The sequence below is a fragment of the Hyposmocoma kahamanoa genome, unplaced genomic scaffold, assembly GCF_003589595.1.
Source record: "Hyposmocoma kahamanoa isolate Upper Pololo Valley unplaced genomic scaffold, ASM358959v1 192, whole genome shotgun sequence".
Lineage (NCBI taxonomy): Eukaryota > Metazoa > Arthropoda > Insecta > Lepidoptera > Cosmopterigidae > Hyposmocoma > Hyposmocoma kahamanoa.
In genome coordinates this window covers 9,449,500-9,474,882 of record NW_020653719.1, presented here as the reverse complement: position 1 = coordinate 9,474,882, position 25,383 = coordinate 9,449,500, and the positions used below count along the sequence as shown (strand labels likewise).

Below are 25,383 nucleotides of genomic sequence, written 5' to 3'. Positions count from 1 at the left end.
ATAAATGGTTTGACGATGAAGAGTAAAATTGCAAAATTCAATGTAAAGTATCTTGTTACACTAATGACGAAGGGACGAAAGTCATAAGTTCAGTAACCTGTGACAAAGTTAAACGCTTAAATAATTGGAAACATTTATTTTTATTTAAATGAAGAAATAAATTACTTAAATACTGTTACGCTTAAAGCACAGCCGTAATTAAATCTTAGGATAGATTAACTTTGTGGTCTTTTCAAAAGATATGGTGTAGATTCCTACTAAAGATAATCATAGTTAACCCTCTCGTCGCCAACGCATCTGCCTTCGAAAGTTCACTTTGTTGTTCGTAATGTTGAAATTCTCATAATGGCGTCCAATTTGCCTTTGACTCCTTTTAAAGTTACTGGTCGCATTAACAAATAGGTATCGCTCTTAAATTTTGTAAATTCACAGGTCTAAGGCCGCTTTCAAATTAGATAAATGTAGAAGCGCTGCAGCGGGACGACAACAGCGCTTCTGAATATTGTATGAAAATTAGAAGTGGCGCGGCTGCAGCGCCAGTGGCGCCACTGTAATGCTTCTATAAGCGTCTAATTTGAAGGCGCCCCAAATTGTCGATATTTTAAAACTAACTAGAGAAAAGGCAACAACTTGAAATTCAATTTAATGTAGTGATACACATACAAAAAGCTCAATTAACACCATTATGATGATTTCAACTAACTAGAGAAAAGGTTCAATTCATATTTTCAATTTGATTTTTATTTTAATAAATTATGAAAAAAATTGTTAGTGCCTGTGGACCACCTGACTGGCTCACCTGGGTAGTCCATGGGCATTTTTCTCGTAGCTCATTTCTTATGTATAAACTATTAAAACACAAACTTACATAAGTTAATCAGATAGGTGTAACACATGTGATATAGACATCTCAGACTTATGATAGATATAACACTTTTGAGTATTATTTGACATAATAGTCCGACATTCATTGCTATATCTAACAAATTTTAAATGCGCCAAACATAAATTTTACAATCATTGACACAAAATTCATATGTACGTAAGTTGTATCTAATGTTAAAGCAAACCACCCTATTCTGAACTCACGGGTTACAAAAATTATCCAATATTTTATTTTAACAACATCTTTACTATATTCAAATTCAAAACATTAGAGTACTGCAGTGTTGTCTGCTTAGAATTTTTAGAGGAAATTTCTCAAACTGTTGGTACGGAGAAACCATCTTTCCTGTTGAAATTAGAATGTTTTTTTTTTCAATTCAATGGTCTCTAAAAACAGCTAAATATAATAGGATCCTATTTAAAATACTTTCAATTTCAATGGAAAAATTTAAATAAAGCCTTAGGCCTGATTCAGAGTGGCAGCGCGCGTGGGTGCGTATAAATCAAGTATACGTAGACGCTCATTGCGTTCACAGTGGCCGCGCGCCGGCACTGGATAGATTTATTGGCTCGGTCCGTCCGTACCTTTCACAGTGCTTGGTCTAGCATCTAGCGTCTGTTTGCAACTTGGACACGTGGATCAAACGGTTTCACTCGGTTCGGCACTGTGAAAGACAAGACGCCAAGACCCGCGCGCCCGCACCCGCGCGCCCGCACCCGCCGCCACGCCCGCGCCTGCACTCTGAATTATCCCTAAGAACTCGATACACGTATAAAATACTCCGATTAAAATCCGGGGTAAGTTTGCTCAAGCAAGAGGTACTATAGATACCTATACTAATGAATACTCATTTATAAAGTTCTATCCATTAATAAATTTACTTTAAAAAGAGATATTGCATTCCTTAGCTTGAACAATTTATTTATTGATAAATTAAATACACATCGAGACATATTAAACTATACACTCAATTGCACAAACGAGGAAGTTATTTATTCAGCAATAAATTAAATAATATCTTTGTTTTATATTTTGAACGAGACTGTACTCGGCGTCACTTCTTGTCACGCCTTGCTGTGCCACAGTGGCGCTACTGCAGCGCTTCTACAAGTGTCTAATTTGAAAGCGCCCTAAGTAAAGCAAATATCAGGGTGTTAATACTGACTCACTAAATATATGACAACCAATACAAACAATTCTTAATGATCATATCAGTATGACTTCCTAACATGTTTCAAAGTAAAGGCCAGTATTAAAGAAATTAAAATAAAGAACTCATTGCAACTCATTGGTAGTTTTAAATTAATTTAAATGCAAATATAATACTTGATTTGACAGCATGTACAGTTATCGGCCAGTTGCACCAAATTCCGTAGTTTAATACTGCAAGCTGAAATTTGTTCTGGCGAAAAAAAAACAATAATAGTCTAAGTTCAAAGAGCGATTTTGTTGAAAGTTAAAGAGTTAGAGCGCCTTTCAATTAGACGCTTATAGAAGCGCAGCAGTGGCGCCACTGTGGCGCTGCTACCGCACCACTGCTAATTTATACACAATATTTAAAAGCACAGTTGCAGCGCCAATGTTGTGACACGCGCGAGCCTCTTTTGCAGTCGCAATTAAGCGTGAAACACACCGAGAACGGGTGCGAGTTGGGCGCGACGGCGAGTGTAATTCCGTGTATTTATATGGACGACAACACACATAAATACACGGAATTTACCCGCCGTGCTCCCGACCCGACACGCGCCCGACCCGCACCCGCTGTAAGCTAGTGAATTGAAAATTACTTAACGCTGGCGCGCGGCTGCCGCAGCACTGTAGCGCTTCTATACGCGTCTAATTTGAAGGCGACCTTAATGTTGATGAATATTATCTTAAGATATAAAAGATCTTATCAGTATTCTACAGGATATACACGGAGAGCGTGTAACGGAATTGCATGGAATAATTTCGCCATCCCGGTTCTATCACCGGGGGTCTGTAGGTTAGGGTTCAACCCCAATGTTGTGTATACCCAACATTGCGGTTGAACTAATAATAAATCTAAACGCAGATGACAAGCTACTGATACCCTGATACAATATGAATAAGTGGTACAAAAATGTCTCACTAGTACCACAGTCATTCAACATTTCGGATGGTGGTACTAGTCGGAAAAGTCTCACTAATACCACCGTAGTTCCCATCTGTGGTACTAGTGGTAACGAAAGCAATAACGGGTGTCCATTCACTTTCAGTCTTTTTGAAATATGTACAAAATAACCTATATTTTAATAATAAATTAAAATATATATGGGATTCAGATGGCCCACGCATAGTAATCATTTTCTTATTAGTCCTACTGGTAGTACCACGGACAAAAACATTGCCCTTGGTACATAGTAGAACTACGCTGTTGAACCACGGATAAAAATTGGGTTCTATAGCACTACTTTGCTACTGGTATGTTTTTTAGATTTACTATTGGTATGAAATATAATTTACTATCGGTATGAAATATAATTTACTATTGGTATGAAATATAATTTACTATTAGTATGAAATGTATACGTGATTATTTTTTCAACAACAATGGGGTAGATTTTTAAAATATATATTTTTATACATATTTTTTCGACGTTATTTTATTTCACAATAGTGTAAGGCACGTCTTACACGGCGCTACTTCCAAGCGGCGGAAGTATACTACTCATCATACTACTCTTAATTATGTCGCCTCTTCTTATGTCGCTTGCGTGTCGGTTGTAAATAGCGCCCTGAAAGACACAAGTTTTAAACAAGTTCACGCAACGGAATGGACGGAAGCCAGTTTACACCCACTCGAAGACCACAAAACCAGTCTATCGTTCAGGCACTATCCCGCCATCACGTCAGACACGCACTCCAACCCTCAGATCTCTAACTTCCTCAGCGTGAAGAACTCTTGCATGACGTCGTCGGTGACCTTAGCACGGCGTGTTTGATAGTCTTGGAGAATAGGTGTTATTGTGTCTATGGCTATCTTTTTTAATTCGCCAGTTAGAAGGGCACCGGATTCGTAATCTTTTTTTATCTGTGGAATAGTTTTTTTGTTATTAGAGATATGAATGAAATGCAATAACGTACAATCCAGATAATGTCGCGCGTCTTCCGGTGAAATCGCGCGCAGTCTCGCCAATACCCAAAACTGTATCGTATCTATCCAGTTCTTAGATTTTCGCGATTGTTACACATAGGAAATGATAATATTTTTCCGGATTGAAATTGCGAATGTTTTTATTTTCAAACAAACCAACGTTTCGGGCCCTTTACAGGTCTAATGGTCACGGTTGACTGAGGTGGTAAAGTCATCAACCAGGTATGTCTAAGTTCGCCTTACTAAAGGGACATCATAAAATATGCGTATTTGTAAACTTAATCCTACCTGTTCCAATTTCTCGTCGTCGTCGAGGAAGAAAGTCAAGTACTTGTACGATATGTCAACGTCAGTGTTGCCACCCTTCTGCCGATGCTCTTCAATCGTCGCTTGTCCTCCAGAGAATGCGTATTTATTGATCTGAAAGTTTATAACCTCTTTATTATTGTGGGTTTTTTTATAACATCAAGTGACGGGACGAACAAGTCTTGGGTCTGGTGATAAGCGACACGCCTGTCCATAACAGTTGCAGTGCCACTCAGAGCTTTAAATAGCAAACAGCTGAGAGGCACTGCCACTGCGCCCGTGACCCTGAGGCACAAGTTGACAAGTCCCGTGTGACTATAATTTCACCAGCACCCTTATTATTAGAAAAAACGCTTTATTATTGTAAAAAAAATTTCAAAACCGAAACGCAGCAATGTAAGACATTACTGCATGGCGGCACTACTTCCCTGCACGGACTCTTTCACAAGGAGCTCTAACGTTAGGTCTGACATTATTATATAACTAAATTTGAATTAAATTCTAGTGTCCCTATTGTTGTTTTTAAAAATAGACCAGAAGAATGAATTTTAATTTAGAGCTTTCAAAATTTTAGCAGCTTCTTATAAATCATGTTTTTTTTTTTATAATATCAAATGACGGGGCGAACAAGTCGTACGCCTGGTGGTAAGCTACATGCCTGTCCATAACAGTTGGAGTAAGTACCACTTAGAGCTTAAAATCGCAAAGATCTGAGGGGCACTGCCACTGCCCGCCATCCTGAGTCATAAGTTGACAAGTCCATTGTGCACGTAATTTCACCAGCACCCTTAACCCTTCAAAAACGCAACGCAGTGGTGCTCACATTACTGCTTGAAGGCAGTACTTCCTTGGACGAACTCTATAACAACGAGCTCAACTGCTACGTGTGACATTACTATATAACTAAATTTGAATTAAATTTTTTTTATCCTTAAGGCGAATGAATTTTAATTTAGAGCTTACAAAATTTTAGCAGCTTCATATATGTGATACATTTGTATTTACGGCATGTATTACATGCCGTCTATAATGTTATTGCGTCGAAAAATGAGGTGGACATTTTTAAAGGGGATTGCGAAAATAACCGCGAAACGACATACATTTGGTCATATGCGAACCATATTGATATATTTTTATATTAATTAGAAATTTTTATTTACTTTAGATGTGAAATTACACGAGTCATGTAAATACATGTCGTAAATACAAAAGTATCACGTCCAACCTTTTAAGGAGCTGTAACAATTTTGACGTTTTAAAAAAATTCAACGGCCTTTTTTATTAATATTTAAAGAGAAATTCACTGAATTTAAACTAAATCAACAACGTCACGGAAAGTCGCAAACGCTAGACATTACCTTATTTTTAATCTGCTTAGGGGTGTCACTCAAGAAGATGGACGTATTAGGGTCACTGGCAGACATCTTGTGCTGGACGCCTTGCAGTGCGGGCAGGAACGAGGAGTGGATAAGAGATGGTTTGGGCAGCTTGAGGCGCGCGGCCACGTCGCGCGTCATGCGGAAGTATGGGTCTTGGTCCACCGCACACGGGATGAGACACGGGACCTGCCAAAGTAGGAAGAACTTATTCGTACGTTGTGCAGTATTTATGACCACGGTCAGTGCCACCTGGCCGACAGGCCGAGATAATAGATAGGTGTGTAAATATCTATTAAATTGGGTCATTGTGTCTATCCCGTTTTTATATAAAAAAACGATTTTGAAAAAATTTGTTGTCTCTCGGAATGAATACGTTTGATTCATAATTATTTCTGTATTTAAAACTTTGATTTATAATTCTAGGGTCGGCGGACTAAAGCATAAAGCACATAAGTCAAAATCCAACATCATTCATTAAAATTAATACATCTACCGGCTAAAGCCCATAAGTTAAATTCATCAGTCATTTGTTAAATATAAATTTGTAACTTTATTCTAGAAGCGTCTTTTTCAAATTTATCATTCTCTTCACATCTTCCAACACTATAAACAACACAAAAAATATTTAAGCACTTTTTGACTTATGTGCTTTAGTCCGTCGACCCCAGAATTATTTCGAAGGCAACAATCGACGCAGTGTCAACAGCGCGTCGACTGAGCCACTTTCGTCAGCCGAACTCGCTTGCCGAAGAGGCAGAAGTCGACTCGGTGTAATCAGCCTGTCAACTACGCCGCTTTCGTCAGTCGAATTCGCTTGCCGAAGAGGTGGCAATTGACTCCGTGTAAACAGCCCTTCGACTGCGCCGCTTTCGTTAGCCGAATTCGCTTGCCGAAGAGGCGGTAGTCGACTCAGTGTAAACAACCCGTCAACTGCGCGACTTTCGTCAGCCGAATTTGCTTGCCGAAGAGGCGGAAGTCGACTCAGTGTAAACAGCCCGTCGACTGCGCGACTTTCGTTAGCCGAATTCGCTTGCCGAAGAGGCGGTAGTCGACTCAGTGTAAACAGCCCGTCGACTGCGCGACTATCGTCAGCCGAATTTGCTTGCCGAAGAAGCGGCCATCGACTCGGTCGGCCCGTCGACTATGCCGCCTTCTTCAGTTGAAGACACGGCCGTTGACACAATGTAAACAACGAGTCGGTATAAACACGCTATTAGTCAGCAACTCGAAAGTTTAAAAGTATAATAGTACAATGTTTACTTACAATTTTATTTTCAAAAATGAACGGGAAGCTGGTGGAGAAGGCAGTCGCAGCTTCAATGGAAGGGAAGGTGATCTTGCCTATGACGTCACCGTCGCCGAAGCCGAAGATGCCCTTCACCTGGTTGAATGTCACACACTTCTGTACGCGCACCATGTTCTGGTAGAATTCTGGACATTTTCTACAATAGATTTGAAATGTGATTTTATTATTTAGTTAAACACTACATAATACAATATTGTCACTAAAGTAGCTTTAACAAAAAGCAACAACTTAATAGTTATTGTTTATGATATTATTATCTTCTAGTGAAGACCTCTTGAAAAATCAACGTGTGGTGTACAGATAGTGATAATAACAAACAGAATGTGGTATGAAAGATGGTGTAATGACTAGGGTACATAAAAAAATGTTTCGATGGTTTGGTCGTATGGAAGAATGTTAGTAGAATACCGACACTAATGTAAGAACAGTATAAAAAATAAATTTTGTTTAATACAATAACAGAAAAAAATTAAATAGAAGTAACTCTACTATTTTTCCTACACTTTAGCTTCAGTACTGATGTGTTTAATTATATAAATAATAAAAATTTAACCGACTTTAAAAAGGAGGAAGGTCTCAATTGGACTGAATTTTTTTTTGTATGTTGATACCTCCCACGTAAGTTGTGGTAAGTCAAAATCCAATTTTAACCAAAATGGATTTTAACCTAAATATAACCTTTTTTATACATATTATAGGTTCCATATTTAAAAGTAAAAAAATCACTTAGTGTTATGTTCACTTTCAAACATAAAACCTTTACGTGTGAGGTATCGATGTATATTACGCGATAACTCGCATTTGTGAACCGATTTCAATTAAAATTGGCAAATAGATTTAATTCCACGAACTTTTGAGGTTGCTTTTTTTAATAAAAATATTACAATTATATTATTGTTATACAAAATGTTCAGTAAAAAATTCAATTTAACATACCCAATAAAATCCAGATCATTAAAAATAAAAGTGCGCTTAGGGTCGAATCCGACGGCAATGATATCTTTCGCGTTATTAAACGCCATCTGCCGTGCGTCCTCAATCTTGATGTCTCTCCACAGCGCTTTTTCGTCATCCGTCAGCTGGATTATGAGGGGTACCTGGAATGTGTCTTGAAGCCACCTGGAAATAAAAGCATCAACGCCACGTTGCTTGGAGAATATTTTTGTCACTATTATTTTAGATGCCAGACATGGTCGCTTACTAAAAAACATTACAAAAAACTAGATGTTTGAAAGTATTTCGTCACCCAGTTAGGTACCTTTACAGCTACCAGCCCTGCAGGTCGATTCAGAACCTTACGATGACTCTGTTATCGACCGATTCGATTAGATATCGTACGATTTCTTTTTATTTTTATATATATAACCGAATCGAACGTCAAACTGTCGTATTCGAGACCGAACCGAAATGACGTCACACCCGTACGATTACTCGTACTTCTCGACCGGCAAAGGCTACAAACGTTATTCAGAACACAGTTATCGAACGTTCTATTGTTTACAAAGCAAGAATGTAATATGGAAATCTTTTATTATTTTAAATAAAATCTAGATTTTGTTCAATTTTATTAATTTATTTTAATGCGAGACTAATGCATTTCTGTATTGTACGCCTTTAAAGTCTTAAAAATGTACATAAAAGGATTTAATTTTTTTTATAGTCTATATTCAGGGGGTCTACTCTCGATCTCCGTCCGACATCCGTCCGAAACAATTACTGTCAAACAAGTAATATTCGACAAAATTAAAAGACAAGTATCCAGTATGAAGCTTCATTCGCATCACGCGTCTTTTCATTTGGTCAAGTATTGTTTATTTGGCAGTAATTGTTTCGGACGGATGTTGGACGGAGATCGAGAGTAGACCCCCTAGATCGAACGTTTTAACTCGAATGTTCTGAATAGCTCAGAAAGCGCCCTTCGATTCGAGAACGATATCCAATCGAACGATTCGGTTAAGATATCGAAGAGTTCTAAATCGGGGTCCTGGCTAGAGATGTCGCCACCACCATGTTTCACCACCATAACATTCAATTATTTTTTGTGAAACTACTCCACCATTTTGTTATAATTATTAATGCAAATTACTTAAATATTATACAATGCTTTTCTGTTAGCAAATTGAACATATGTATTCTGTGGGTACAGTTCGCACTACTGCGAATCTTAGTAGTTTAAAATGCTACTAGAAACATTGTTATGTATTACGTTTTAAATGACAAATAAATTAAAAAATAATAAAAGACTACAAATAAAATAAAATAATTTTAGTTGTACATAGACTTACTTTTATACTATAATGTGCGTATAACTGCGCTAGTTTTCATAATAAAATATACTTACTTAGTAAACATAAATGGTATCATGTGTCCTATATGCATGCTCTCCGAAGACGGTCCTCTGCCAGTGTAAAGGTAGAACTTCTTGCCGGCCTCGTGTAGGTTTAAAATGCTCTGCAGGTCACGGTGCGAGAAGAATATACCGCGGCGCAGTAATGGATGGGCTGTTCAACATAATCATAAAGTAATCAGGCAGTCTACCTAATGTAAAGTGTTATTCTTATTCCCGAAACGCAATAAGTTGGGCCTTTTCAAGGCAAAAGTGAATAGGCATTATTTAGGTGTGCATCCTCCATCGTCGACTTCATATTTCTTTAATTAATTAAATAAAAAAAAGGTAAACGCTGCTTATAATCTCGGGAATGCGATAATTGAAACACGTTTGCTAAATTTACCTTTCTTTCCCGTAACTTTCTCAAATCTGTGCAAAAGTTCTTCATCAATTTTCTGACTGCCAAACTTTCCTGTAACACAATGATATTCAATTTAGGATAAACAGTTTCTTTCCAATGATTTTTGTTTTAAACCGACCAAAAAAGGAGGAGGTTCTCAATTCGACTGTATTATTTCATATGTATGTACGCGATGACTCCCGTATTTGAACCGATTTTGATTTTTCTTTTTTATTGATCCCATTTAAATTTGAAGAAAATATTCCGCCTGTAAAGGAAAGTAGAGTGAATTCGGTTTCGCGCACTTTCCGGTAATCGATTTCAATAAAACTTAGCTTAAAATATAATATAATATAATAAAATAGTAATAACTTCACGAACTTTTGAGGTTTACATAAGTTCTTATTTATGTAAGAGGTAATAATTATTTTAAGAATTTTGTACTTATTTGTTTATTTTTTATTCACATCATATATCTATGGTTTTATTTTATATAAAAAAGTTATCAGTTTACCACATTTCTTCTTTAAATTACACATATTAATTGGCATATCTCCCGGTGAAGAAGAGTGGGCCGTCCTGCATCTTTTTTAAAAATAATATCAAGTGACGGGACGAACAAGTCGTGCGCCTGATGGTAAGCTACACGCCTGTCCATAATAGTTGCAGTGCCACTCAGAGCTTTAAATCGCAAAAATCTGAGGGGCACTGCCCCTGCGCCCGTCACCCTGAGATATAAGTTGACAATGCTGACATTACTGCTTGGGGGCAGAAATAGGTAAGTTGGCAGTACCTCCCTGGACGAACTCTTTAACAAGAAGCTCTACTGCTACTTAAAATTTTATCTGATGACCACGGCTTATGCCTTTAACTAGCATTATTCGTATCTTACATATAAATAAGTCTTTCTTACAAGTTCACTGAGGTACTTATAATCTGCCCTCTAATCATCTAACTTGAACTACAGACTAATTTGCACTCTTAAATTATATACATTTTCAAAACCCATTATGAGTTGATGTGATTCTATACATTTAAAATACCATTATGAGTGTGCAAGCGTGTTTGTATGTGTGAATGAACATATGCTACATATACATGTAGAAGAAATTCCTTTTCTTCGTAATACAAGTCAAGGAGTCATAATTATGATTACCATTATCTTACACCTGTAGGTGACATCTATTCCACTAAGTTCAACTATAAGGTCAATCAATTGAACTAATGTTCGTGAGAGGTGTAGAACCTTAAGTGCCAAAAAGCATTTTAAAGACAATGGGACTCTTATTAGGGAACATTTCGTTTACTCGGACAAGATTACGAGTGTCGAACAATTACGCGCAAAAACTGTCTCCGCTTTCAAACTTGTGAAGTCAATTAAGGTCAGCTTTCAAACTACTGTTCAAAGTTGAAACGAAACTCTCGACAACGTGCAAATTTTTGCATAGGTTGTGATGTTGGACACTTGAAGGTTTTGACTTAAAATTGGTAAGTACCAAATCTAAATTACAAAAAGAACAACATTATCAGTGACTTACCTAATTATTGCAAATAATTATTCAATTATAACAATACGTAGTCCTAACAATAAAAAAATAGGTAATTAAGCGATCGAGAAAGATTACGTATCGTTCGAGCACTCGGGCCCACTGCCTTCGCACGGTGCATATGTTTTAAAGACAATTTTGCAAAACTTTACTAGATACAATTAGACAGAATATTGAACAGAATTTTTTTTTATATTTTTAGATGATTTAGTATTAACTATATTATTAATTTCTTAAATAGGCTCAACTGTACATTACCATCGCACGAGTTGAGAGTTGAAATTAATATGGTGAATAGATTACATAGTTAGCAGTGTAATCCTAAAATATTAGCTTTAGGAAACTCGTAGTTTTGATAATAAAAATTATTGAAATATTCGAAAATATATGATAGGAAACAGGTTTTATAGGTTAGGAAAGCACAGCGTTTGGTTGTTGCAGTATTTTTTTGCGTTATTTCAAAAATTTTCCGCAGTATTGAATTAAACAGCACAAATTAATACGTAATTGTAAATTTAACATAGAAATTTACTATAATTACTATGTAAGCTTTTATTTTTGAACAATTCTTTTTTGTTGCAAAAAAATAACGAAACGCGTAAAGAACGCCATGTTGTTTGTTGTTGTTTACTGTTTGATGTATGCATCAATTAGGATTTTGCGTTTTTGCCTGGTTTTAGGTTTAAATTTAGTTTTTCATAGTGGAGTTGGGGGGGGTGGTTTGGGGGTGGGTTTTTTCCCGCTAGGGGTTCGGGGGGGGGGGGTTACCCTGCTCTTTGGTGCGAAAACATGATTTTTTGAGGTTATTTTTTTCGAATTTTCAAAAATTAATATCTCGAAAACTATTAAATTCCTAACTTTGAAACTTTGCACGAAGGGTTCCCTCCCCTCCCCCCTTCCCCCCCACCCCCCTCCCACCCCTCAAATCGTGCGATGGTAATGTACAGTCCTTCCCTTAAATATGGCGAGAATGCAAATCAACACACTGTATTAAATAGAAAACAAATGATGATAGCACTTAACATCTTTATCATTGCGCGATTTTTAGTAGACTAAAGCAATGTTTGTAAAAAGATCTAAATCCCAAAATATGGACTTATGTTTCTTTACTTCTTACCACCATATATCTACATACATATGCGTTTCTTAAATTTGTTTATATGGCGGTCCGAAATAGAAAAACAATTTGTGGCTAATTAAGTTACTTTACTTAATTATTTCATATTAATTTTTTTTCAAGCCAATCCAAGAATTATATTGAACTTCAAAACTGTAATATAAGACTCACTGATTAGTTTGTCATAATCAATGCCAGTCTCAGACTTGCTGGAAACGGTCCATGGGTCCACAAAATCATCTTCACCATCATTCAAAGACAAGTTGTTCAGCTGTTCTCCTGCTCCGCATGGTGTCCGTGATGCTGCCTCAGCCATTGTCGAGAGTCTGTAAATGTTATAAATTGGAATAAATAGACATTGACTTCTTATGTTTTCACGATTGCTGCACTTTGGAATTGAAACTATTTTTGTCTACTAGTTTTGTCTAAATTGCGTACCTATATTATTATCTTATAAACAAATAAATATTTCAGGCTCTTTACAGTAGGGATGCACTTTATGTTGTATAAAATTCGATTCAAATGTAACACGTTCGAGCAACTTTTTGTATTAATTAATTTCAATCCGATTTTTATGCAAATCGATTCGACAGTAAGGCGAATCGAATTGTCTATCTTTAATTTAAACAAAACAGTCTCTTTCTGAACTCCTACTGAATCGTACAGCTAATCCTATTTTATATTGGTCTGCAAGAAAAATAGTTTGGCAACATCTAAGCACAATAATTCTACGATATAGGCGATTGTTGCTACTTCTGTGGCATCTGAATGTCTTTTCTCACTGGCTAATATCACTCTAAATGAAAGTTGTAACCGACTATGGCCAAAAGCCGTCAAAATTTTAATTATTTATTTTTATGAGATTGATTCAAGAGCATATGACCCAATTTGTAGATTGATTCAGAAGCATACAATCCATAACTATCTAAAACATCGATTCATAGCAAAAAATCGTGCGTCCCTACTTCACAGGTCATCAGAGATGATAGTCTCCAACCCCATATGTCTACTATTAATGCAAACTATTCTCAACTATAGTTACAAAAGTTATTAATTCAATTACCATTTTTAAGTTACCATCACATTCCAATTTTCACTACATAATGGTTTGTAAAATACATATTTTATTTTAACAATATCAACACTGGAAAGGTAAAACGTCTAACATACATTTGGTAAATATTACAGGAGAGCAAATTTAAAGTAGGTTTTTTAGGAAAAAAAATCATAACTCTAATTTTATTTGTTATATGGAAAAGCTGAATCTTTCTAGTTTTCCATATACCGGTATTTCTTTTTCCAGTGTTAGTGAGATATTTTTACTAAATTGAACATAGAAACTAAAAGTAAAAATGTTGTTTAAACTTTTAGTAAATCAATCAGCCCGTTACACCAAGTACCAAGTAAGTAGTAGTCTTATGATTGCTTGGGAATTTCATCATTGACACTGGCAGAAATGCTAAAATAGTTGATGTCAAGCACCATGACATAAAAAGTCTGTGCAGTATGCGAAAGTATTTTGGAAATTGTATGTGACACAAATTCAAATGTTCTTTGGTAAATTAAGTATAAGGTATATTTAAATTAATGATTACAGTTCAGAATAGGGTGATGTGTATTAATGACTACCATCTTATCCAGTCAGTATTTTGGAAACTGTAAAGAGCATGGCATAGAACTTTAGAATAGCTGACATAGAAATAAAAGAATTGTGGGGGTGGGGAATTAATATTTTTTTATTCATAAATATTACTATAGTCGTCACAATGTAAGAGGCTCAATTTGATAGCTAAGAAAAACCTTAGTATGTAACTCTGATTGCAATCAACGAAACAGTATACAAACAATTATGTATTTAATGAGTTTAAAAAAAATACATCAATTTTAGTGAAGCATTACAAAGAGTCTTCCAATAAGATGTTTCATTTTGATACGTAAAAAAACCAGTATTTTGAAGCTAAATCATCAGATATTTATTTAATTGTAATAAGGAGAGTATGCCATTAATAATGGAAAACAATCTCTCTCATCTTAGCGTTGTCCCGGTTGCGTCCTCAGCAGGGTTGCTGCGGAGCCCGGGGTCCGCTTTCCTACTTTTTCTCCTCCACTTTGCACGGTCTTCGGCATCCTTAGTGGTGAGACCATTGGCACGCATATCACCCTTGGCGACGTCAAGCCAACACTTCTTGGGTCTGCCCCTTCTACCGGGGCCCGGCGGAGGTGGCATAGCCAGACATTTGTTTCCCACGTAGCATGCCGGTTTCCGTAAGATGTGGCCGTACCAACGTAGGCGGCTTTCTTGCAGTTTATCTGCAATGTCACGGACATGAAGGCTGCCGCGGATGCGGGAGTTTCTGACACGGTCTTTCCGTGAAACTCCACACATCCAGCGCAGCATCTTCATTTCCGTGACACGCAGCTCCTGCTTATGACGCTCAAGTACGGGCCACGTTTCACTGCCATATAAAAGGACAGGCCTAATGATGGATTTATAGACCTGTCCTTTCAGCTTAACCGGCATCTTGGGGTCACAAATTACACCAGTCACCTCACGCCACTTTGCCCAAGCGGCTGCGATTCGGGCTCTGACGTCGCAGTCGATGTCTCCGGACGCGCTAAGTACAGATCCCAAGTATTTAAACTGGCCCGTAGGCTCGACCGCGTCTTCGCCTATGCGTACGGGTAGGGGATCTGTAGCGTTGCAGACCATGTACTCAGTCTTCGCCACATTTAGTCTCAGACCGCCGTTCTCAAGCGACTCCTTCCACACATTCACTCGTCGTACCAGTCTCCCTCTATCCGCATCCGCCAGCGCGATATCGTCAGCGTACATAAGCATCCACGAGGGTTGCTCATGCGTGTCTCGGATGGAGCTTGAGACCTCGTCTAATATCACGCTGAACAGATAGGGACTGAGAACTGAGCCCTGGTGAACTCCGACTGTGACAGGGAAGGGTTTAGTGTCACCAACAGCAGTCCTAACCATGGATTCGGAATCGCGGTACATGTCTCGGATGATGTCAATATAAGCTTCTGGTACCCCTTTGGATCTCAGTGCCCACCAGATCATTACACGGGGGATACAGTCGAAGGCCTTCTGCATGTCAAGAAACATGAAATGCAGAGGCGTATTCTTCAATCTGTATTTCTCCATAATGACCCTTAGGGCAAAAACAGGATCCATGGTCCCAAGACCAGGCCGAAACCCATATTGACCCTCCGAGACAGCACTCTCCTGTCGGATCCGAGAGTCTATTATACGCTCGAAGAGCTTCATGGTGTGGGACATGACCTTTATGCCCCGATAATCGCCACACTCCTGCACCGATCCCTTCCCTTTGAAGACTGGAGTGATAATACTCAGTCTCCATTGGTTAGGGATTTTACCGGTGAGGAGCACGCGATTAAAGAGGCCGGTAAGGATGCCCACACCACGGGGACCCATTGCCTTCCAGGCCTCGATGGGAACCCCATCGGCTCCGACAGCTTTCCGATTCTTCATGCGACGAAGAGCTAAGTGGACTTCCTCAGGCGTTACCGGTCGCACTAGTCCCTGATTCGGAGGGAGGACCGGTGGCTGCACCTCTCTGTGCTGCTGATTCAGCAGCTCGTGGAAATATGAGCGCCATCTCTCCTTCACCGCGTCGACCTCGCATATAAGGTTGCCATGAGGGTCTTTAATGCAGCGACACTTGGAAATATCTTGTGCCGCTAAGACCCTCGAACGTGCCAGCTTAAAGATAAGCTTCTGCCCCTCAGACGATTCCAACTTGTCATACAACGGCTGGAAGTGGTCCCGTCTGGCTCTGGCTACAGCTTTCTTAGCGGCACGTTTGGCATCCCTATATGCGTCGCGGTCTTCAGAAGATTCGGACGCTTGCCACGTTTTGAAGAGGGCTTTCTTCACCCTCACCTCCCTCTGGACTGTGTCGTTCCACCACCAAGTTTCTTTGTCACATTTGCGACCACCCTTGGACAAGCCCAGCACCGCTTTCGCCGCCTCAGATATGGCAGCCTGAATGTTGTCCCAGTGGTTCTGGACTAGATCACCTTCAGTGTCGGCGCATTTATCGCCGATCGCTGAGATGAACTCCTGGGACGTGGTACTATCAAGCCGCCACCATCTGATTTGGCGTCGGCAGCGCTCAGCGGGCTTGTCGGCCGGCTTTACGCAGAGATCCATGACAAGAAGACGGTGTTGCGCAGTGAGACTCTCACCTGGTATGACCTTGCAGTTGGCCACTTTGCTGATATGGTGTCTCCTGGTGAGTAGGAAATCGATTTGGGTGGCGTGTCCGCCGCTCCTATAGGTGATTAAATGCTCGGGGTTCTTTTTAAAGAACGTGTTCACGATGGCGAGATCGGCCGCCGCACACGTTGTGAGGATGTCTCCTCCCTCCGCGTTGCGACTGCCGTACCCGTAGCCACCGTGGACCCGCTCGAACCCTTCACACGCCTCACCCACATGACCGTTCAGGTCGCCACCCAAGACGACTGCCTGAGACAAAGGAATGGCACTCAGCACTTCCCCGAGTTGATCCCAGAACCTCGCCCTGTCCGTGTCGCTGCAACCGGCCTGAGGTGCGTAGGCGCCTATCAAGTGGGTCACGACCCCTTCGATAAGCACCCTCACTACCATAAGCCGGTCGCTAAAGCGTTTCACTTCCAGGACGTGATCGTGAAACTCCTCGGAGAGCACCACGGCCACCCCGTTCACGCCCCCAGGAGCACCGGTGTAGATCAGCTTGTAGCCATTCCCAATGAGCCGGGATCTGCTGCCTTTCCACCGAGTCTCCTGCAGGAACGCCACGGCGACCCTCCGCCTGGAAAGCACGTCTGCTAGCTCCCTCGCGCGTCCAGTCAGCGTGCCAATGTTCCACGTGGCAAAGCGGAGCTTCCTGTGATGGGTAGGGGCTCGCCTCTTTAACCGTGCCCACCCTTGACACGGTAGCCCTAGTCCACTTGCCACAGAAGTCGGGCGAGGCTCCTGCGCGCCGTTTTGCGGCGGCGCCCTATCCCTATGCCATATCCTTCTGTTAAAAATGGAAAACAATATCAGTGAAAAGGCCGCCACGACTGCGCGTTTTCACACAAAAGAGCGACGGTATTATTACTTATGTGGCACGTAGCGCCGTCTAGTTGAAAATGAACGTCGTCCATATCATATGTCCATAATATCTTCCAATTCCGGTCATACAAAATCATTAATCATCGTTCGATAGCGCAGTCCATTCACTGTAACAGTTGTTCCAGCCTCATTTTCGAAAAAGTAAAGTCACACAAGTAACAATACCAGCCCTCTTTTGCGTGAAAAGTTTCCTGACCGTATGATTTCTCAAAGAGGCGATCACAATTAGCCACCTTCTTGTGATGACCTTTGGACTTTTTTCTTTGGAGCTACATGATAGATAAGGTCTATGCCAATGGCCCACAATCGATTCAAGACCTCAAAGATGGAATTCATGAAGGTTTTGAGGATATTGAAAACATACAGCCGCAAATGTGTGAATTGGTGATGGAAAATTTCATGAAAAGATACGGTCCTGCAAGCGCAGCCGTGGTGGACATTTCACTGATATTGTTTTCCCTTATTAATGGCATACCCTCCTCTTTAGAATTAAATAATAATTCAATCATTTCGCTTAAAAATACTTGTTTTTTTACATATCAAAATGAAACCTATTATTGGAAGAATCTTGAGGCACTGAAGTTGATTCCAAATTAACATGCAATTTTGAGTTAGTCCGAAACATCTTAAAACCAGTTACACCTACAGTTCAGTGTATTTTTTCTTAAGTAACAGTGTTGTAACCAACTAAACAAATAAATAATTATACATACAGGTGCTACTTCAAATAAATGTCAATAAAAATTTGAACCATAGTCTTTTACGAGTTCTTAGGTTTTCGCGATTGTTACCATAGGAAATGAAACTATTTTTCCGGATTTAAATCGCGTATATTTGTTTTTTCAAACAAACCAACCAAAGGTTTGTTTCATTTCCATAGTCTTTTTTTTATTTCGCTTCACAATTTTGCTATTGAATTTTGAATTAATACAAGGAAAATTGTTCATAACGCCATAAAAAAGGAATTTTGATATGTTAACTATATGTATAAAAAATACATAATTATGTCATATGTAATTTAATAAAATGACAAATGTTATAACTATTATTATATAATTCTAGAATAATTTGACGATTATTATTTTTTTTTTTAAATACTTTAGACTTCAATTTGACATTCATTTTCCAATTAATTCATTGACTTTTCAGAAAATATTTGTTTAGATTTAATTAACATTATAACGATATTTTAATTAATGGTCATCAAAATGTGTATTTAAAAAATTTACATTGCTACGCCCTTACAGGGTACATGTTTGATACTGTAAACTACTATAAGAACTATTATGTAACAACATGTTTTGCAATAAACATTATTATTATTATTATTATTATTGAACTACAATAACTAGTTGTCCTTGTGAACTGTGTTAATGTAACTACATTACAACAAGTAGAGGCTGTCATGGTGATCATTTAAAATACTTATTTATATTAAGCATTATAGGCTCATAAAATTTCGAATTGATTTATTTGTTTAATTTGTTTAGTTCCCATCCCTATTTACACCGCAATGACAAGTGTCAAAAGGTGCGTCTTATTTGGTGACGACTAGAAATAAACCTAATTTTACACAAGGTTTTAAAATTATGCACACACACTAAAAACAAAAAATCATGTCTTTTTTGCTTTAGATTTTCACAATTTAGAAAAATTCTTTTCTCGAAAACTTTTCCGTTTCCTAAAACTGATAATCAGTGGGGGTTTTCTTTTTACTAGGTCTACCTGCGAAAATAAATTCAACTCTCAACTCCATAAATAACTTGATGTTTTTTTTATTTATCTAATCTTCTATAATAGTATGTACAACATTACTGTCTTTAGCATGAGGAAGCAAATTAGACAAAAAAATTAAATTAAAAAATACATATAAAAAACGTTTATCTTAAAAAATGTCAAGTGTTGCAACTAATATCATGAAATTGTATTCATTTACAGGATAAATTCGAGAAAATTTATAATTAAGGTTAAGATAAATTATTGCTTTACAAACCTGTGTATAAAATTGTTAGACGATCACAGGATGTATAATTACGTTTACTATCTCTCCTAATTGACACAGTTACGGGAAAAGCTGACGCAATTTTCATGAAAAAGCCTCCTAATCGATTCACCGCACTCTTACGACTTTTACCTCGCCAACAAGTCAAATTATTTGCGTCATAATAAATGTTTCGTTATTGCTTTCTTATAAGATTTATTAAATCACACATTTGTAATCCAATACCATTTTTGTTTTCAAAATAGCTAAATAGTTCAAATAAAAAAAAACTGTTACCAAATTTTAATAACAATCTAATGTATTTTTTTTTTCAATACAGCAGTGTTGTCAATATAATTTTAATTTCAACGTAGTGAATTTTACAAGCAAAAACTAAACGCAATTTCATATGTGCTACCATAATAAACTTTAAAAATTAACCTAGATTTGAAACCGTTTTTACTAGATAATTTAACAAAAAAGTAAGTAACATTTTTATAAATTTTCGAAATTTTCGAAATCAAAAATTTCAAAACTAATGCCACTATTTCATAGCCTGCAAGCACTTGCCAGATTTTAAGAATACTGTGTATAATATTATTGTGAATCGAGTTGTTTCCGAACCCTGTCATGCTAAGTAAATTTATTAGCATTTATTCCTTTCTACTGATAGGTAATGTGTATAAAGTTAAATGCATTAGTGATAAACTACACTTTGACCACTAAAATTACTTTCTACAAAATAAAAATACGTAACAAAAGAGTTATGAGCATTAAAAATTATTAATTTATTATTAATTATTGTTAGGCTAGTGCATTTATATATAATAACAACACACCGAAAAACAGATTAAACTTACAACATTTCCATGAAATAGACATTACGACACGGAGCAATTAGGATAAATGATTGATGGACTCATTCATCGGTTGACCCGTTAATTGATTGATTGAATTTTCGGTTCGATCGAACAAATGCTCCATCGAACAAATCTTCCTACCCAAAGGTTTTTTTAGGCCCGCGCTAGGGAAACCCTGTATCACGGTTGCCATAGACACACACATAGACAACCACAAATTGCACCCAACTCATGAGAGAAATCAATGTAATGTACAAATATTTCTGCCTGTCTGGGAATCGAACCCTCTACGTAGCAGACCAGCAACCGTTCGGCCACGGAGGCAGATAACTAACATTGCTAACTGAATTGGTACGGACGGCAGCATATCGAGCTATTCAAATTGGGTGCGATATTCAAATAAAAGTGTATATAGCTTGACGTGCTGTTGACTACAAAAAAATACAAGCGGTCTAAATAGGCAGGCAGTTAAATTTCCAGTCAGAATGAACGCAACTACAATAATATTATCAGTCTCGGACTGAGTGCAATGTGAAAATAAAAAATTAATAAACTCCAATATTGCGAGCGTGACCAACATTAAAATGATCGGGTTATTTAAAGGCGTGCCCCTGGGTTATCGGGTCTCAGGTGCTGTTCGAATACGCGATCGATACACGTCTATTTTCCATTTTAGTAGAATATTGAATAGGACGGTATTATTTTCTTACTAAACGTCAAAAATCTGTCAATACAAATTCGCTCACTTACGGTGTCTGTTGCTGTTTTAGTGTTAGACGTGAAATTTTCTTTGTATTATAAGTACATTGTATGGAAATTCGGTGTTGAGTCGGCACTGTGGTGTTCTTGATGGTTTCGGGCGATGATTCCAACGGTAGATTATCGCGTAAAACTACGAGATCGCCAAATAGAAAGAAGAAGGATGGAGACTTAGCGAAAAATGCAATGCGGAATGAGCAACCTTCAGTTCACAAGAGGAATCTTTACGTTGTGTCTTTTCCTCTGATCATTTTGTTTAATATACTGAGGTCTATATTGTATCAATTGTTTCTTGTGTTTAAATACTTATACTCGGCGTCGCATCGCTTGATGCAAAAGCCCGAAAAGAGTGGCGAGTATAATTTGGAAGTTGTGGTGAAAGACGGAGTGGTGTGTACGGAGATCGCGGACGAAATGTCTTACGTGCATAACGTGGGTCCGGGAGATCCGCTGCTGGCGAAACAGAAGCATCACCATCGCAAAGCTTTTGAGTACATTTCAAAAGCTCTGAAGATTGATGAGGAGAATGAAGGTACATTACATTGTTCTTATTTTAAGTTGTTCAGGGGTGAGTATAGTATAATGACTTACATTTATACATTTGTTTTTTATAATACTAAGTCACGTGACAAACAAGTCATGTGTCTGGTGGTAAGCTTCACGCCTGTCCCTTACAGTTGCAGTGTCACTCAGACCTGTAAATCACAAAGATCTGAGAGGCACTGCCACTGCGCCCGATACCCTGAGACATCAGTTGACAAGTCCCATGTGCCTGTAATTTCACCAGCACCCTTACTTACCCTTCACCGGAATGCAGTAATGTTCACATTACTGCTTGGTGGCAGATAGGTAAGGTGGCAGTACTTCCCTGCATGACCTCTTTCACAAGGACCTCTACTGCTACTAACATAATGCTTTACAAACAATTTGTTTATGATTTAGGAAAAATAACTTCTTCTTTATAATGTTATAGCTCCATTGATACTATTGATAATTCTGCCAATGTCGAGTTAAGGAACGCATGTTATTGTCATTCTTTTTAATCGTTTCCTTATTTTTTATTTTATTTTAGTAACTTTAAAGTGTAAACTAGACGGTGAATGCCGGTGTACGGTCAAACCAAAAATGGTTTTTGTTACACCGTTAGCAGCACAAATTTTTGTATATTTTCTGTATCTATTTCTTAATAAATAAAATAAAATAAATAAATAAATGTGTTTGAACACATGCGGTGAATTTCGACAGAAATCATTGGGAGGAGAATCTGCAGCCTTTTCTCTGTTTTATGTATTTTTTGTTTATAAATTGTTAAGTGATAGTACTGAACTGTGTGCCTTGAAGCAGACATGCCAAGATACTTTACGAAGCATATAATAAAGGATGGAGTGAAGTAAATTGTTAATAAAAATTGTGTTCCATACCTTCACCACAACTTTTCCCAAAATAGGTCAAAAAGAGCTAGCAATAGAGCTCTACAAAAAGGGCATTTATGAGCTAGAACGAGGCATAGCAGTGGACTGCTGGGGTGGTCGTGGCGACGCGTGGCAACGAGCGCAGCGGCTGCACGACAAGATGAAGACCAATCTTGGCATGGCTAAAGACCGACTACATTTTCTTGGTATGTTTTATTTTGAAATATTTTGCTTTGTGTATTTTGAAGTTTGAAAAGTCTGGGTGACTAAATATTGAAGCCATAAGAGTAAAAAACGTTTTATTCCAAACCAAAATAAAAACCATGACCTATTTTACTACAATTAAACGTTAAAGGTAAAACCTAAAAATGTTCTGTAAAACTTCAATGAGAGATTGTGCCAATATTTATAAGAAAAATAATATGCAATTTTTTAACTTACTTATTGTTTTTTAAGTAACAAAAAACTATAAGAACCGATGTAGAATATTTGTTTGTCTATTATTATTGTCAACCAGATTTTTCAATTAATTGTTATAAAAGCTCATTCCACTGCTATATGTAAAAGAAGGCAATATAAACTATTCATTGCTCAATTAAGGTGTATTGTCCTCTTGTTTTCCAAATTTATTGAATGAATTGGCTGTGTCTGTTGTGCATGCTAGCTTAATTTTATTTCTTTAAATCCAAATAATAATCTAATTGTTGGCATTTGAAGGACAAGTATTGGCACTTAATACCTATTGTGTTATATAAAACAACCCATGCTATACCAAGCTAGTTTCTGGCGCTAATATTCCACAGTATAATTGTGACAGTGAAATATAATTAATGGTTGAAAGGTAACAGGGTCTATGTGACAGTTTGCTTGAAAATATGTTAATTCTAGGTAGTACAATTTGTAGATAATGAAGATGCATTACATCTGTCTAGATCCATTCAACTTTTTCATTAATATTACTGGTGAAGCATCTTCTAATATCGTCCACAAACAGAGTATATTTACCTAAACACTAAGAAAGTAATCCACATAAAGTAGATACTATCTCCCTCTGAAATCATGGACTAAATTGTAGAACAAAAGTTTTGTAATTTTAAGTGAAAATAAAACTAGTTCATTTAAATATTTATTTTATTGAATGTGATGACATTTTTGCTACCATGATATTCATATAATTTTTGTGAAAATACTCCAGTAGTTTGTTATTATTATTGATACAAAAATTGAACGAATGCAAAGAAAATCCGTTGTTCCAACTGGACTCGAAGCAGCATCAATAAAAAAGCCATTTAATCTCAATACAAAGTTCTGTAATAAGCACATAGACAATATAGTAAGATCTGCTGACTTGCAGGCTTAGCATGAGCCCGAAGACAAAAGCTATCTCTTTTTCGATGACAGTACCAAGAAGAGATAACTTAAGTCTTTGGGCTCATGCTAAGCCTGCAGCTCTGCAGCTCTGTTGGTAAGAGCTAGGTAGTCTTGGTTTGGCAAATGAAGAAATTTTTCTTTGTGTTTTATGCATTTTGTTTTTAATAATTCTGGGATTTCAGAGGGCAGTGTTATTCACTTTTATTACTTGAAGTTTAGGTAAATATACTCTATTCATGATCAACCTGTGTCGGTTAGCACCTTTTACATTTCAACCGTCAATATTTTGTCAAAATATACCAGTCTCGCGGACCATGTATGCAAACTTGAAACCAGAGAAATTATGTGTACACTAATGTACACTACACAATCCAAGCTCTTAAGAAGAATGTTATACTTATTCGCCTACTGCATATAAATAAAGCACGAGCGTCCGAAGCTGTAAGCTTGTTATGACGGTCCCTAACCAGTGCCAATAATTGGAACTATTACACCTCCTTTTATTTCCTGTAATAAACCCAAATCCATAAAAGTTTAATTGAATGTTATGTTCGATGTAGCCAACCTAGTCGCACTCAGTAAGTTGGGTGTAGATGAGCCAGAGAGGAATGAAATAAAACCCACGGAGTCCCCTCTCAAGGCGAGAAGAACTTTTGAAAAGTCCAAGACGACATTACTCGCACATACTGAAAGTAACGGCCATTCGAAGTCCGCAACTGAAGGTAGAATGTCATTATTTCAGCTTCGTTTGGCGTAACCTACTGCAATACTAATCATTGAGTGTGAATAATAACCCAATCAAATTTAACAATACTCTACGTAAGAGATTTTAATTTGGGATAATTATGGTCTATTTAAAATTTCCAGGATTTGCATGTGGTTTTCGTAGATTATTTTGCTTGCTTTATTTATTGTTCCTGCTTTCTAAACAATTACTTTTTATGTGAACGACTTCTTGAGTCTCGAGTCCAAATGTATAAAGCGATCGTGATTTCGAAACTAGATTTATATACGGCATTCTCAAATATGTACAAAATTGCAAAATAAAAACGCGCTTACCATTATCACATGTAGTTTTCACCCTGTATACCAGGGTTTCTTTATCTGTGGTCCATGGACTAGGGGTCCGTGTATTGAACGCCAAGGGTCCATGACGAGCCTACCTAACATAATGGAACAGCAACCGTCACACTAACTATTCATATATAATTAAGTAAAGTTTAATCGCAAACAATATAAGCTATTAAAAGCTAATCTTAGTTTTTTTCTTCTCGGAACGGGTCCGTGGGCTCTTTGACATTTTAAGAGGGGTCTATTACTAGAAAAAGGTTAAGAATCCCTGCTCTGTACGGTGCGCCGTCTCAGGGGGTCACCAGACTTATCGATACGGATTAAGCCAAAGCTTTTTCGGACCAGGGTCATGCCGGTTTCGCATTTATAAGTTAAAGTTCAAATTTGAATATTACTAAGCGGAATCTTGATTCCGT

At 37.7% G+C, this 25,383-nt stretch overlaps 2 protein-coding genes across 2 annotated transcripts in view; one reads left to right on the top strand and one right to left on the bottom strand.

Moving 5' to 3' along the window:
- Positions 1–2,388: 2,388 nt before the first annotated feature.
- On the bottom strand, positions 2,389–19,628 carry LOC113226476 (tryptophan--tRNA ligase, cytoplasmic). The gene is made up of 9 exons (XM_026459106.1): positions 19,507–19,628; positions 12,557–12,711; positions 9,725–9,793; positions 9,334–9,493; positions 7,929–8,111; positions 6,951–7,128; positions 5,666–5,872; positions 4,290–4,421; positions 2,389–3,938 (listed from the first exon to the last, which is right to left on the bottom strand). The coding sequence occupies exons 2-9, from the start codon at positions 12,699–12,701 to the stop codon at positions 3,777–3,779; spliced, it is 1,236 nt and encodes a 411-aa protein (XP_026314891.1). The 5' UTR covers positions 12,702–12,711; positions 19,507–19,628; the 3' UTR covers positions 2,389–3,776.
- Positions 19,629–21,203: 1,575 nt separating this feature from the next.
- Positions 21,204–25,383, top strand: part of LOC113226477 (spastin) — a 25,813-nt gene continuing 21,633 nt past the window's right edge. Inside the window, exons 1-3 of the mRNA XM_026459107.1 lie at positions 21,204–21,645; positions 22,561–22,731; positions 24,457–24,618. Coding sequence (XP_026314892.1) covers positions 21,204–21,645; positions 22,561–22,731; positions 24,457–24,618 — 775 coding nt within the window. The remainder of the gene's footprint in view (positions 21,646–22,560; positions 22,732–24,456; positions 24,619–25,383) is intronic.

Bases quoted from the DNA above. Each gene is read 5' to 3' on its own strand.
- LOC113226476 (XM_026459106.1), bottom strand. From the start codon at position 12,701: ATGGCTGAGGCAGCATCACGGACACCATGCGGAGCAGGAGAACAGCTG. The intron at 8,112-9,333 runs GTAAGTATATTT...TTTTATTTCCAG, and splicing joins ATACCATTTATGTTTACTAA to GTGGCTTCAAGACACATTCC. The intron at 3,939-4,289 runs GTAGGATTAAGT...ACTATTCCACAG, and splicing joins ACGACGAGAAATTGGAACAG to ATAAAAAAAGATTACGAATC.